This window comes from Capricornis sumatraensis, chromosome 10 (genome assembly GCF_032405125.1).
Source record: "Capricornis sumatraensis isolate serow.1 chromosome 10, serow.2, whole genome shotgun sequence".
NCBI lineage: Eukaryota > Metazoa > Chordata > Mammalia > Artiodactyla > Bovidae > Capricornis > Capricornis sumatraensis.
In genome coordinates, this window is record NC_091078.1 from 94,950,988 (window position 1) to 94,966,553 (window position 15,566).

The window sequence follows — 15,566 nt, forward strand, 5'->3', positions numbered from 1 at the left end:
TCTGCTGCTAAAATCTGTGACAGTCTTCTCCAATTTGCAGAAAAATTAATGAGTTTCACATAGAGGTTTGGTATCTGATGCTTCTTGTTTTGAGTGGACTCCAGTTTAAAGTGCTCTATGACCTCCCACAGTTAACATTTCCTCACGTTGTGAACTGTGGTGTGTTGGTATCTACCCCCTGGCTTCTCACTGCTCTTGGCTCACACACTGGGTATGTTGCAGTCTGCAGGACCCTCTGACCTCTCCACCCCCATTACGTCTGTTACAGAACACGTGGGTCACCTGTACCCCAAGTATGTCTCTGGACACCCCCAGCTTCTGTCAGGCTGGGCTGTTGGGAGGAACAGGCGAGGCAGACCTCAGGGGCTCTCCCCTCACAGCCTGGGGGCCGTCACCTCAGAACATTACCTTGCGCAAGGTCCGGGCGGGGAGGGCTGGGGGGGTGTCACCCAAGGGGTGGTGGAAGGCGTCGAAGTGTAGGGAGTAATGACCTGCAGAGGACACAGAAGCAGAGCCTCAGTTGGCCCTTCTTGGGCTGCATCACAGCAGAGCTGGCGGGGCCAACTGCACAGATGAGAGTCTCCCGCGACCCCTCAGCACTGGAAGCCATGGGAAAACCTCTCTCTTCACTGACATTCTTCAAAACACAGGCTGCTGGAGTAAAGACACCCATGCCACACAGGAGATCGAGAAGTCCGAGTGCATCAGAGCCCACAGCATGACAGACCACAGCCAGTAGCGGCCCTCCGCCTGCTGTGGGGCGATGACAGCCTGCGGAGTCATTTTCGACGTCTTCAGCCTCCGCGGTCAGGAAGGCCTTACTGAGTGTACCTGCTGCACTTGGAGACCTCACTGACCCCAAGGCTGCGGTGAGGGGGTTCTTTCCTTGGCTGAGTCGGCTCATCTTCTCAGCCTGGAGGGCTCCTGCCCTCACCCCTGAGCAGGATCTGAGACTGGGGACTAGCTGGGGGACCCGCTGGAGGTCTTCTTACCATGCAGCAGGCTTCGGGGAGGCACTGGGGGGGCCAGGATGCACCCCGTGTGGGCAGACAGGAAGGGCTGGGCCTCGCGGGCTCCGCTATCCAGGCTCCAGCTGCTGGGGGCTGCTGGCACCGCTGAAGGGCGAAAACAGATGGCATGAAGGGAGGTTACTTCTTAAGCCAGCCTCTGGTTGGGGGGGAAGTCCTCTACGACTGCCTGGGCCTTCTCCAGGTGTGAACTCGGTACAGCACACATGGGCATGGCACGCCAGCTCCTGAGACAGAAAACACTGGCCCAGCAAGACACAGTGGTGGCCCATGGGGAGAGTGGCCACGGCAGATGCCACTGAAGAGGATGGGTAGAGTCAGCTGCTGTCTGAAAAGCACTCGGGAGGAGGCAAGACGAGAGGAAGTACAGCAAGGAGGCAGCCTCCCGGGCTTGCTAGGAGGGAAAAAGAGAACAGGAGAGTGGGGCAGGCTGGTAAGACTGAGAGGAGAGAGACGGAGAGGGAGATGCAGGCGAGTGCGTGCGTGCGAGAACAGGTGTGCCCGTGCGCCCTATAGCTTCTGACCAGAGTCAAGAGTCAGGGCTCTCCCAGGGCCTGATCCCATGGGGAAGCAGGGAGCAGAATGGGTGAGCAGCAGCAGATGCCTGTGTCCGCAGCTGGTACATGGCCTGGGCCCTCAAAGAGCCTGTGGTAAGCTACAAGCTCTGCCCACCCCTGTTGCTTCTGAGCCCACTGGCTGGGCCTGGGATGCCCGGGAGTTTTCTAGGCAGGACTGGTATTCATACAGTGCCTGCGGCAGGAAAGAGTATGAAGCCAGGGGTCAGGCCGGGTCCAGCAGGGACCTCTGCTTCCAGAGAGGATGGCAGGTGGTGGAGCCCCTGGGTGCTTTAAAACATAGAGGCCCAGTTCCTGGCACCCACATGCCGTGGATAGAGTGGGCCCTGGACAGAGAGTAACACAGGGTGTCCATCTGTGGATGGGAAGGAGTCTAGGGCTGGAACAGTGGCCCTTCAGCGACAGCTGAGGAGAAGGACCTGGGGGGTGGGGAGGATGGCTGGATCACGGGGTCTAAGGAGCAGCAGCGGATACGTGAACGCCATCTGCCAATTGCTAGAGAACCACTGCTACTGATGAGAACTACGCCCTTTCTCTGACACAGCTCTCAGTATCGAGAGCTTTGTTTTGAGGCAGTCACAGCTAAAGGGGGCGTTGAGGAGGGTGGGGACTGGGCTTTTCCCACTCCAGGGCCTGAGTGGGGAATGCAATGCCAGGGCCTAAAGGGTACCTGAGAGGCCCTGGGAAGGAGGGAGCCTGGCCTTTGAGGAGGATGTGGCCAGCAGGGGCTGGGCCCCACATGGTCGAAGGATGAGGTAGTGGGAGACGTCCATCCTGGTCCTCCTCACTGGTGAAGGATGTCAGGCTAGAGCTTGGCTGCCTCACAGCCTCACATCTCAGGAGCGTGGCTCAGTCTCATGGACTGGCTGACGGCGGTGGAGGTGGAGGGGAGAGGTGGCAGTGACTGGGTGGACAGGCATTCATTCCGACTCTGGTGAGTGCCAGATGGATTCCACCGGAAAGCCTTCCCCAGAGAGCCTGAACCACCCTGAGACCAGGACAGGCCTACTCTCATACAGGCTCTCCCCAAGATGTGGCAGGAGCTTCCTGGTCCTCAGCACTAAGGCACCCTCTCCGGAAAAGGAAAAGTTCCATCTCCACAGAAAGCCATCACACCTCGAGGAGTAAGAAGCTTGGAGGCAGGTCTGGGCAGCTTCCCCAAAGGGGCTCTGACAGCCTGAATTCTCATATGCACATCCTGGCCCTAGAAGAACAGCAGGACTGCACAAATTCACCCACAAGAGCTCAAAGGAAACAGCGGGCAGGAATGCTAGAGGGGAAGAAAGCTGGCAAGGCTGCAGTGGTTTACAGAAGGCACCTGCCAGAGCCACTCCACGTCAACCAGAAATCATCCAGCCTGCCCTCGGCCTCCTGTTGACCAGTGAGGCCAGTGAACCTCTGCCATACAGCACCAGGGCTTTCTGGGTGGCTCAGTGGTAAAGAACCTGCCTGCCAATGCGGAGATGCATGGGTCGATCCCTGGGTCACGAAGATCCCCTGAAGAAGGAAACGCAACCCACTCCAGTATTCTCGCCTGAAAAATCCTGTGGACAGAGGAGCCTGGTGGGCTAATCCATGGGGCTGCAGACGTGAGAGCATGCGTGAACACACACCAGTGCACAGGGGCTGGTGGAGAATCTCAGATGCTGCACCTATCCTAGGAGAAGAGTGCTGATGCCGCCTGTATCCTGGCCTTTTCTCTCTCTGCTGTGGACCACCACCAGTCTGAGGTCCCCTGTGCACAGCAGCCTCGAGGGTCAACTGGCCTGGTCTGGGAGTCACTGCTTGGGAAAGAGAGATCCGTAAAATGAGAAGTGGAGCCATCATGGGACTCAAGATTCCGACGATGAGAGAATGGTGACAAGAGCACACAGCTCCTGCTCTGGAGGAGCAGCAGAGACCTGGGCAGTTATGACTGTGGCACTGGGTCCCCCAAGGCAAATGTCTAGCTCACTGCCTACTAAGCTCTGGCCCTGTGGCTCAAATGGGCTTGCTCTGGGCTCAGCCTTTGCTTTGAGACAACCCTCTTTGCTCCCCACACATGGCGGGTGGGCGTATCCAGCTTCTTGCTGCAGCTTGGTCTGAAGCCTGAAGCTCTTCTGGGTCTGGTGGGCGTCAGGTCTTGGTCTGGCTGCCAGCACCCACTTGAGCTCTGAGCCCGTCTGTGCTCTCAGCTAGATCTGCGACTGCTCCACAACTCCGGCAGAGAAGCCGCTGTGGTTCCCGGCCCTCAAGGCCACAAGAGCACTCGGTTTGGGGGCACAAGTGCAGGGGTCCAGGAAAGCCACGTGTTTTGGGGATGTGCAACTCTGAGGCTAGGAAGGCGTCTTCAGCCAGAATCTTATCTCCATGCCCACTGTGGTCGAGCACCAGGCGCTGAGGCCTCCCAGGCACTGAGGTTGTGGAGCGCGGGTGTGTTCTCAAATACGACGCGGAGGTGCATCCTCCATGCTGAGCAGAGGAGGAGCAGGGACAGTGGGGACAGCAGACAGCAGGTGGCACATGGTGAGGAGGTGTGATGACATGACAATGGCTTTGGAGGGACACATCCTGATGGGCCAACAGGTTGCAATGCTAGGGACCAAGAGTGCCCTAAACTTGCCAGGTGGAGGAGAGGGGAACCTGCAGGGAGAGGGGCGGATAGGCTCAGCCTTGTTGTGTGTGGCAGGTGGGCTGGGCATAGGCCCCACACGGGCACTGTCCTGTGTTAAACGGAACTCAGGTCTCCATGTCTGGGACTTTGGGCTGGGGTTATATGGGCCCAAGTCTGGTTCTTCCATCAGTTGGCTGGAGCAGAACGTAGAGTAGAACTCCACTCTCTGTAACCAGCCTCTGTTCTAAGTATTGCCTGGTTTCATGGTACAGCTGATGGACTTGCAGCGTGGAAAAGGGATGCTCAGCTATTGCGGGCCTGGGTGGCTACAGGAGGACTGAAGTCCCGCAGGGTGCCTGGGACTGTCTCTGGGAAATTCACTTTGCCATGACCTGTCCCTTCTCATTATTCTTGTGGATGTGCTTGGCCACAGGCCTCCTCTGAACAACAAGGAGAGGTCCCTGTGGGCCTGAGCGGAGAGGGACCAAATCCACAGGGCCTGCTGAATTCTGGGGCTGGTGGGGAGGCGCCCTGGGGAGTGGGTGCCCACTGAGTTTCCATGAAGGTGAGCTCAGGGCAGGTGACAGCTGGGGTGTCTCAGAGGGTGGGTCCTGGGGAGCCGGAGATACAAACAATATCTAGACCTCAGCATCAAGCCAAACATGGGTTAAGTAATGAACACAGGAACTGGTCAGGACTCTGGACAGACAGAATGGCCTGGGTGTTAAAAGCATGGCTCAGCCTTGGCTAGCTGGTGCTCAGGGACAAGAGTCAGACGCTCAGGATGGGGACAGACAGGAGAGGAGGCCACCTGGGAAGAAGAATCGTACCTTTTTCGGCCACAGACAGATTGGGATCACTGCAGGGTTTGCAGGGTCCAACCACTTGCTGGAACAAGGCCCGCTGGAAGTTTGGCAGCTGAGGGAAGGAGAAAAGTATCAAAAGGTGACAACAATCAGTTACATCTTGGGGGCATCACGGGGCCCCAGGAGCCAGGGCATTCTAGGACCAGACCAGGAAAATCAAAGCAGTGGGATAGCTCATGCTTGAGATATGCTGCAAATGTCAGGCTGGTTGGAAAACTGTCCATGCTGTCTAGCTCCGAGTCCTGCCCTGTGCAACTGTGCAATGTCTGGGGCTCCCCCACCGCCCCCGGGCCTGGCTGGGCTCCAGGCTGTCCTGCACATGGCCAACAAGGAGGACACAAGCTCCTGAGGGCATCTAACTGCATCCTTCTGTCCTGCCAAGAGACCCACGGGTAGGAAGGATACGGGGACCCCTTGCACCCCTGAGCCTGGCAGGTTTGGCCTCCTGGAGACGCCCCGTGCGCACAGGCCCGTGTGAGGGGAAGGGCAGCACTCAGGCCTGAGGTCACAGACATGACCCACTGTTCCATGGGTAGCTGCCAGGCAGACCTGTTCTTTCCACCTGGCAGGGCTGCCCAGGCACAGGTAGCTGAGAAGGTCCTGGCACTCTGGGACTGGGTAACAGTCACTGGAGGTGACTCTCATGGCCCCTGAGAGAAGGGCAGGGCAGACTGGATGGGGGAAGGAGCTAGCCGCTGCAGCTTCTTGTTCAAGGCCCCATACGGGACATCTGCAGAGCTCTGCAAATGGTGTGGGGAGGGTCCTGATGGGAAGAGAGGGGCTTTGGGCGGACGGATGGACAAACGGATGGATGGATGAATGGAAGAGGCAGAGCTTGTCCCTGTGGGGATGTCCTTCATGCATACATGGAGGAAGGCCAGTCTCTAGACCCATTTCTGCCACTGCCTTCTCTGGACAGAAAAGAACCAGTTTTCTCTGCCAGGTTGTTTTAGATGAGGAGTTCAGGACGCTGGCCAGAAGAACAGACAGCCACACAGACAGTGGTGGGTCCAACCCCACTGCCACTCTGTCTGCCACTGCCTTCTCTGGACAGAAAAAAACCAGTTTTCTCTGCCAGGTTGCGTTTTAGATGAGGAGTTCAGGACGCTGGCCAGAAGAACAGACAGCCACACAGACAGTGGTGGGTCCAACCCCACTGCCACTCTGCCCATAGCTGTACTCCATCTGGACTGAGCACAGATGCTGGTCTCCACATTCACTGCCGCTCCCATCCAGGAGGGTCTTCACGGCAGCGTGAAGGAGGCATGGACAATGCAGAAAGCCCAGCAAGTGCAATGAGGGGAGCTCAGGCCAGCACAGTTGCAGCAAAGGGCAGTCAGCAGGCTGGCTCCGTTACCTGTCCGTTCTCCAGGATGGCTGCTGGATACATGGCGCTGCTTGGGCGGTCCCGGTGCGTGGGCAGCAGCAGCATCATTTCCCGGGCGTGGCGGTACTTATCTGGCAGAGAGGGAGAGCCTGTAACCAAGTGAGAACAATCACGCACAGATGACACGCCACAGATGGAGGGCCCAGAGGGCATGCATCCCGGGGAGCCATGACCCAGGGTCGGTGTTCCCTTGCAGCTGGGGTGAGGATGCGCTCGGCAAGCACAGGAGGAATGAAGTGGAGCCAGGTGGTTGGGTGGTGGTGGTGGTGAGGGGGCTGCACTGGGCATCCCAGCCGAGGCAGGCACACTGCAGACTGGGGTGACGTGGACTCGCTGACACGGCCCCGTCCCTGCTCAGGGGCAGATCGTGAGGAGAGGTGGGAGTTGGAGTTGGGGCCCTGGGAGCCCTGCATCTCCGGCACTCAGGGGAAATGGGGGTGGCCTGGGTGCTGGGCTCTCTCAGGGCCCAGGCGTGGGCCCAGGCGTGGGCCCAGGCGAGCTTGCAATGGAGCCATCACACAGAAACACACACACTCAGGTAACAGAAAGGCACAGTTCTTACTGGACATAGTTTCCACACACTTACCTTCTCCAGACACCACTGGCCCTGTCTCAGCTGGCCCCTTCCACCTTTCCCCAGATTCCAGGCCTCCTGTGCCTGGCCTCTGCCTTCCTGGCCATCATACTGCAGACTCAGCCCAAGCGGCTCAGGGCCCGGGGCCCTGCACACAGGGGGCTCTCCAGGGTTCCTCACTCTGAGACTTGCCCTTCAGTGAACTCGGGAGTCATGGAGCTACTCTGGGACTTGTGGGACCTTAACCCAGGCTCCTAAGTTGACTTGGTTCATGCTCTATGGACGTGAGTCTGAGTGAACTCCGGGAGATGGTGATGGACAGGGAGGCCTGGCGTGCTGCGATTCATGGGGTCGCAAAGAGTCGGACACGACTGAGCGACTGAACTGAACTGAACTGGACAGGACTGAGGGGCTGTTACGGAAGCCAGATGTGGTGTGGCTTAGTCCCCATCGATGCAGGCCATGGTTACATGCCCAGTAACCTGTTAACTGGTGGTCCTCAAAGGGACCTTCCACAGAAGTGGTGAGAAAAAACTTGCAGGCTTCCCTTGGGAATATATAATTTAGAAGGCCCTCCAAATGTGCATCACTTATTGTTCCAGACAGCGGCATGTCCATGTCAAACTAACGGGGTCTTCCAGATCCCCCGTGGGAAGGTCACCTGGACCCCAGTGCTGTCGACTTGTCCACTGGCAGCCTGGCAGCCTCTGGCTGGTTCAAGTGGGTGAGCTCCCCCTGTGTGGTGTCCTCTTAGTGAAGCTCATCTGAGAGGTGGACCTGCAGCTCTGTAGGCTTTGTGTGGGCCTTCCTGTGGGGGTGCCCTCTAGGCACTGTCAGGGCACAACTAAAAAGGTAGCCAGGAATTCTTGAGAAATGCCTTTTAAATACTCATTTTAGTCCCAAAGATGAGGCTTAAGTATGTTGAAGAAGTCAGCATACTAAAAACCAATAATGCAGCTATTATTAACGTAAACTTCCTCCATAGCTGGTCTGAGTGATACTGTTTGCAGAGCCTCAGAACTGGCTTTAAGGCCTGGTTTTAAAAACTATCCTTCATTGATAAGGGAATGAGTAAACTATGCTTTATTAAAAAAAAAAAAAAGAAAAAAGAAACTAGGCCTGAATTTCTACTATTTGGTGATTTTTCTCCCCTATCAATATTTTTTTTCAGAACTTGTGCTCTGAGGCAATCTCAAAAAGATGGCTGTGTAAAGAAAAAAAGAAAAGAGTTCCTCCCACTGATTTTCACAGTGCCTTCCCAGCAAGAAACTCTGAAAGCTCCCTGGATCTTGTTGGCCACAGCCCTGGACAGGGCTGCCCACACGTAGCGTGCAGAGAGGCAGCCAACTCATGTCACATACCCATCCTATACCAGGCACATGGCTGGAACATGGTATGCTGCCCTGCTCAGCTGGGCCCTGGTCCCTGACCTGACAGAGCTCACGGTCTGGCTCACCAGGCCAACCCTGGATCTGAGCACTCAACATCCTGATATGTGCTGCAGGGTGAGGCTTGAGGGCAGCACCCGGCCCCAGGGGCTGACAGGTGCTCTGTGCAAACATTAGATTTTCCAACTCAAGCTTCCTTCCCACTGCTGTTTTCCCTAGGTGGCCAAAACCACAGTAGGTGAGAGTGGTGGCTACTTTTCAGGAAAACATTTAAATACCACAAGGGCTTCTGCATCACAGGACTTCGAAACTATTTCAGTCGTAGTCTGGTGAACCTCAGGGAGGCTGAGTCCCCAGCATGAGTGAGTATATTCAAAGAAAAGAAAGAAAGTTTAGTCACTAAGTCGTGTCCAACTCTGCAACCCCATGGACTGTAGCCCACCAGGCTCCTCCGTCCATGGATCTTCCAGGCAAGAGTACTGGAGTGGGTTGCCATTTCCTTTTTCAAAGGATCTTCCTGATCCAGGGATCAAACCCCCGTCTCCCACATTGTAGGCTTTACCATCTGAGCCACCAGGAAAGTCCTGAATATATTCAAGGTTCAATCAAAATCTCCTAGCCTCGCTCAGCCTTTTGACCACCAGGGGGCGCTGCCGACTTACAAGACCGTGCCTTGCAGGCCATTCACCTTGAAGGTTTCCAAAGCAACAAGAGCCACTGCAGAACATCAACGGGCGCAGCAAAGAAGCTACTGGTGTCAGGACCACTCCTGGGAGTGGGGAAAGTGACTCCAACGGAAAGGACTCTCTGGAGCACTTTCTCCATGAGAGCCCTCCTCTCATCTGTAACATCAGACACAAACCCGAGCGTGGGCCAGCCCATTTCTTCTGTGCCCTCGGTGCGCCTACTACTGCGCCTACCACGTTTTGGGCCTCCCAGGGCCAATGCAGGAGGCATGGGTTCAGTCCCTGGTCGGGAAGACCGCCTGGAGAAGGAAATGGCAGCCCACTCCAGTATTCTTGCCTGGAGAATGCCATGGACAGAGGGTTCTGGCAGGCTACAGCCCACGGGGTCGCAAGAGTCAGACACGACTTGGTGACTCAACCACCAACTACCACCTAGTTAACCATTTGGTTTACTTTTGTATCAGGCTTTCATTATATGATATTCTGGAGTTTGGCCATCATGATAGCTTATCTCCAGAGATGGTGACGATCGATGCCTTCCCTCCCTAAAACACACACGTCATCCTCACATCATAAGGTGCAGTCTTATTCTTTACCCTGCTATTTGGGTTGGCCTTAGTGATGGGATCAACTGACAGAATGTGGCAAAAAGGATGTTCTGGGAGTTCCAAGGCTGGGGAGTAAGAAGCCTTGCAGCTTTTGCCTGGGTGTCTTGGAATGCTTGCTCTGGGCAAGTCAGCTGCATGCTGTGAGAAGCTCAAGCGATGTAGGGACTCAGCTTGACAGCCTCAGCTGAACTCCCAGGGGACGGGCACAACTGACTGCCAGCCACGTGAGAGAGCTGTCTTAGATGTCCAGTTTAGTTGAGTCTTGAGACGACTCCAGCCCCCAGTGACATCTGACAGCAAGCTCATGAGGGACTGCAACTGAGAACTTGCTCAGGAAGCCCTATCAACCCACAGAACCATGTGAGATGAGAATACATTGTTTCAAGCCACTGGTTGGTGGTTTTACAGGACAGGGAAGCCTGGTGTGCTGCAATCCACAGGGTCATAGAGTCAGACATGACTTAGTGACTGAACAACAGCAACTGATAACCAAGTCATTTGAAATAAAGAGGGATTACTTCCAAACAGGGAGAACATAACTTCTCTCTATTCAACCCTGATGGTGCGAGAGCAATGCCCACTTCTCACTGAGCACTCGTAAAAGCTTGATGAGTGAATACACCAGTAAACGGTTAGCTGGAAGGACAAAGGTGGTACCAGCCAGCCTGTGAGGTCCCTGATGGCGTCTTTGTCCTCTCCAGGGCACCGAGTGCCAGGCACTGCCTAGAGGAAGTGTCTGAGCACTCAGAGTGGAAGTGAGGTACAACACTCACCCCTCGCTGCCTCTGTTTTATTTTTTATCAACGATCATGGGTCAGAGATGACTTAGATATGGCTGAGTATATCTGAGACAGTGTTCAGGTTAAGAAAGAACCCACACAACAGATTAGATTACAAAATCTGTTTCTGCAGCTTTGTTCAGGAGCTCTCATTAGGTACTGCAAATGCTAACCTGCACTAGAGCATTCAGTCTACTTCTCAGGGTTTCCTTCCTTCTCATTCCTCAAACCACCTTTTGATGTGCCTTCTTTACCAATACAAATCACCGTTCCTTCTCTATGTCTGCAGCTCTCACATACGGATACATCTTCCACGTGTACCATGTAGTGGGTCATTTCTCATCTTTCATACTAGAAATACCTGCTCCCAGGTGCTGGCTCCCCTCTTTTAGCACCTTAGTCCACGTTGGGAAGGCAATCACCAAAGCGGAATGAGCACCAGACTGGGGGCTTGCGAGTGTAAAGACTCAAAGCTCCAAATTCTACTTGGCCACGAACTCATGGGATAGACTTAAGTCCCCCATCGGACTTGTTTCCTTCCACAGGAAATGAGGGGCTGGGCCATTGTTGGGGAAAGTCTGTAACTGCTCTTGTTGCGACCTCAACCCCCCTTCTGCTGTCTGTTGAGGTTTTTCCCAATGGCCCCACTGGCCACTGCATCTCTCTATCACTCCTATTGTGGGCCATGGATGACTCAGATGGTGAAGAATCTGCCTGCAATGCAGGAGATTCAGGTTTGATCCCTGGGTCAGGAAGATCCCCTGGAGAAGGGAATGGCAACCCACTCCAGTATTCTTGCCTGGAGAATTCCATGGACAGAGAAGCCATGGGAGCTACAGTTCATGGGGCTGCAAAGAGTCGGATACAACTAAGCAACAACTTCTTTTCATTCAGGTTTGTGTGCTTTGAAAGAAGAGGGTTTTTTTTTTCCCTCCTAATGATCATCTATGTCATACAGCTGTGTTATTTCCCTGTCTTCATAATAATGAGAAGAACAGACTCCTTCTGTCTGAAGCCTGGAAGCAACAGCTGGTAGCTGGCTATCGCTGCTGTACTACACAGACCGCCGTGGGGGCACTAGGTCTTAGTCACCATAGCTAATTTCCATTCCACCGCAAGTATCTTTATCTAAAAGGACAGAGAACCAAACCTGACTGCAGGAACTAGAGTCAGGAAAAGCTGCTGCCTCTCAGAGAACAGTATTTATTCGATTGAATAAGAAATCAAGCAATAACAACAAGTAGCCTTTTACAGAGCCATCTCTCCTGATTAAGCCTTTCCCAGCTGAACAAAGTGTTTTTGGTTGCTGCTACCATTTAGAATAATGTTTTCCAGGCTTAATTTTAGTCTTCACACTTAGTTTTCATACTTTTTCATCATCTTTGATTACTCAAGACAAAACTCACTTTTGCCTTAACTTTGTGCTTTATTCTCACGAACACTTCAGTGAGAAGGAGCTAAGCCTTCTCCTGGGCTGTGTGTCCTCTTACTGAAGTGGAGATGTGATGGCTGGTTACCTCGGTGCAGCACAGCTGCAACCACTGCCCCGAGCAGGGTCTGAAGCCAGAGAAAAAGGTCTGGAGGTAGGAGCCCTTGAGTCCCTGATGCTAAAGCATAGGTGCGCACTCTCTAAGTCACAGGGCCACTTTCAAAGACATAGCCACAGATGAGAGGAGGACAAGGGGCGCCCATGAGGCTCTCTCCTCTCCCTTCTGCGAGCAGCGCCCTGCAGTCCTTACCTCGGGCACTGGAAGGGGCAGAGGTAATCATCTGGGATGGTGCTGAGTGAGTGGAACTCAGGCTGGAGGAAGAAGGGCTTGCCTGGGACGAGGACAGAACAGAGACGTTGGTGACTGAGCCCTGGTACCTGGGGTTGGGATACGCGAGCTGCAAAGGGAGAAAAATTAGCAGGACAGAGGTCCAAATGGCCAGGATGGTAGGACTGGCCCAGAGTTGGCTTCTTCATGACACCAGGTGCCCAGATCCAGTGTCTGATGCTGTACCCTTGCCCTGATGAAGCCCAGGCTGATGGCCAGCACTAAGGGTCAGCTATAACCCCGATGGTACAGGGCTGTTGGGTAGACTCTAGCGATGGTACCCACGGAGGAGACTGGACTGAGCCATCAGGAGTGCCAGGCAGGAGGGCAATTTGGCAGAGGAGCTTTCCCGTGGGATCTCTAAGAGCAGCCAGGACTAAAGGCAGATTTCCTGCTTGGGAAATTAGGCCTGGGAAGTGCAACACGGGCGGTGTGGAGGGAAGGCCATTCTGCTAGCTCTGGGTGTTCTGAATTCAGAAACTGGAGAACCAGGCAGCAACGCCAGTCCTCAGGCCAGACCAGCCAGCAGAGAGCCGAGTCCTCCAGGTGCAGGCCCCGGCCCGCTCTTCCTGGGCCGCGCTGGTACCTGCATGTGGTGGTACAAGTCTTCGGGAGCCTCGCCCATGGAGCTGTCGCCCAGCATCACCACGTTTCCAGCCTCACTAGATGCGTGTGAAGAGAGGGAGGACGATGAATGGCGGCCGGTGCCCATCAAGTTCATGGGGCTGCGGACAAGAGCGGGAGACGGCCAGGAGTCAGGGCTGCAGCTGAGGTGCTTGGCTGGATGGCGGGGGCGAGAGTCATGGGTGTGTGTAAAACAGTCATCCCAAGCCTCAGCCTCTCTGGCTGGGGAAGTTCCACAGCCAAAGTTCACACCTGTCTGAGGCCTGGAGCCGTCCTGAGCCCCACCCTGCTGCTCAGGGGCCCCTGGTCTGGGAGGGCCAACAGCAGCCAGGCAGAGCCTTAACCCAGAGTTAAATGGCTTATGGCCACTCAGTCTGATGACATCAGCAGTGTCTCAGGAGGAGTGAAGGAGACCCACTGAATCAGGTGAAGGACCCCAGGTCTTCCTAGCCACGGGCTGTGTACTTAAGTTGGTGCCCACCCTGCACTGGGATCTGCTCCCAGCTCAGGGTGTCTTCCTGACTTGGGGAAGCTGTCATAGCAGCTGCCTGTGAACCACCTGCTGACCTCCTTCCACGGCTGTGGCCACAGGCTTGCCAGCAGTTTCTGTCAATTCTAAGCAGCTCCCCCCATTCATTTGCTCCTTCTCATTTGCTGAGTGCCCACCCTTTGCTGGCTTGCTGGTCACAGTGGGGCCCCTCTCCAGGGGTTTCGCTTGCCTGGCCTTCCTGCCCTAGTAACCTGGAGCCTCCCTGCGGAGCCCCGGTAACAAGTCTGCTGAGTGCAGAGCAGCCACACCTTGATGCCTTCACCACCATGCTGTTCTTCCTGAAACGCAACTGCGGATCCTCGTTCCCCTGGGATCAGGTCCCAAGGCCTGAGTGAACAGGGCCAATCCAGAGAAATCCTGGCCCCCTTCCAGGCCCTGGAATCCTGCACTCCAGCCACTTGGCTCTACCTGCAGTGCTGACCACACTGGCCTGCATGAGGACCTTGAGGCATCTGCACGTTTGTGACTTTGCCTGAATCTTGCTCCGTCATCTTCCTAACACCAGTTCTTTTCCACCCAGCAAACTTCTACTCACCCCTCAGGACTCACCCCGATGCCCCATGTACACTCCTCTGTCACCCTGGATGACCAGATGCAGAGTGCAGATCCTGTGGCAGGAGCTGTGTGTTTTCTGTGTGTGGGGGTGAGGGGGCACGTGAGTGCACACAAGCAGCGTTCTGGACGCCCTTGCTCTGATCTCTGACATCTGGACTTACCTCTGTGGAGGGGACCCTCCTCAGCCCTAAGGCCATACCTGTGCCGATGGGTCATCTTGATGTTCTCTGGGCTCATGGGGCTATGGGATGCTAGGACATTTCCCCGTGGGGTGCTGGTGCCTGAACACGCAGGACTTAGCTTGTCCAAACCCGGAAACTCCTGTTGAGACATGAGTGCCCCTTCATAATAAATAATTGGGAATAAATAAGTAATTGGTAGCTCAGACGTTAAAGAATCTGCCTGCAATACAGGAAACTCAGGTGTGATCCCTGGGTTGGGAAGATCCCCTGGAGAAGGGAATGGCAACCCACTCCAGTATTCTTGCCTGGAGAATCCGAAGGACAGAGGAGCCTCATGAGCTACAGTCTATGGGGTCACAAAGAGTCAGACATGACTGAGTGACTAACACTTTCACTTCACTTTTTTTTTTTCCCCCAAGTAATTAAGGGGTAAATGAGAAGAGGCAGGCTGGTAGCCAGAATGTAAAAGAAAAAAAAAAAGGAATCATATACTACTGGCTGAACCTAAACTACTGGCTTCTTTTGGGCAGTGACCCCATCATGACTAAAGTACCCTCCTAACCACAACACAGCCTAGACCAGAGGCCATGAGGCCTAGGTGGAACCCTGAGAGCACATGTGGAACAGGCTGTGGAGTTGGTCTGAGTTCATAAAATGTGTTAATAGGCTTTCTCACTGTAGAAAAAGTGGAAGAAGAGCTGGGCAACAGGAGAGGAAGAGCTGGTGATCACCCGTCAGGCAGTGGGCACCTCTGACATAAGGACGAGAGTTTTACTGGACTGCTAAATGGCCCCACTCTTAGTGACCTTGGTTAAGTTGTCTGTGACACAGTCTATGGGGTGTCAGGACACAAAATCCTGATGCAGATAACTGAAAAACAGCACGCTTCTATTTTAGCATAATTAAATTAAGTACGTAGGCATCCTGGCAGAAATTTTGGTCCCAAATCCTCCTAGGGGACAGCACATTGGTTTGTGTCACTATTTGCAACTCTGAGGCAACAACGCACAACTGCTCGAGTTTCCAGAAGCCCTTCACAATCTGTGGTCCCCAAGTCCACTGGGGATGTTTCTGAGCTTGGTCTGAAAGAGGAGGAAGTTTTCCACCTGCTTCTTTCAAAGCATGTAGAAGGTGGAACTGTGCTTTTGCAGCTGGACAGGACACCTCCATGTGGGCCTTGGAGACCCTGAGATATGTGAGTGAGCGTTCTGTGCTTTTTCCTGCAGTGACCTGACAGCCTACATACTAGGGAGCTCCCACTCCCTCAGTGGCCAGGTTCTAGCTTGCCTGAGTCACCTGCTGTGATGGGGAAGTTTACATACAGAGACCAGTTTGCGCTCAAGACTACCTAGGG

At 54.6% G+C, this 15,566-nt stretch overlaps 1 protein-coding gene across 1 annotated transcript in view; it reads right to left on the bottom strand.

The window, feature by feature from the left end:
• DOCK3 (dedicator of cytokinesis 3) overlaps positions 1 to 15,566 on the bottom strand; it is a 261,704-nt gene that overhangs the window by 870 nt on the left and 245,268 nt on the right. The window contains exons 46-51 of the mRNA XM_068983119.1: positions 14,230 to 14,351; positions 12,888 to 13,026; positions 12,224 to 12,371; positions 6,420 to 6,538; positions 5,027 to 5,114; positions 409 to 491 (exon numbers count right to left, since the gene is read on the bottom strand). Coding sequence (XP_068839220.1) covers positions 409 to 491; positions 5,027 to 5,114; positions 6,420 to 6,538; positions 12,224 to 12,371; positions 12,888 to 13,026; positions 14,230 to 14,351 — 699 coding nt within the window. The remainder of the gene's footprint in view (positions 1 to 408; positions 492 to 5,026; positions 5,115 to 6,419; positions 6,539 to 12,223; positions 12,372 to 12,887; positions 13,027 to 14,229; positions 14,352 to 15,566) is intronic.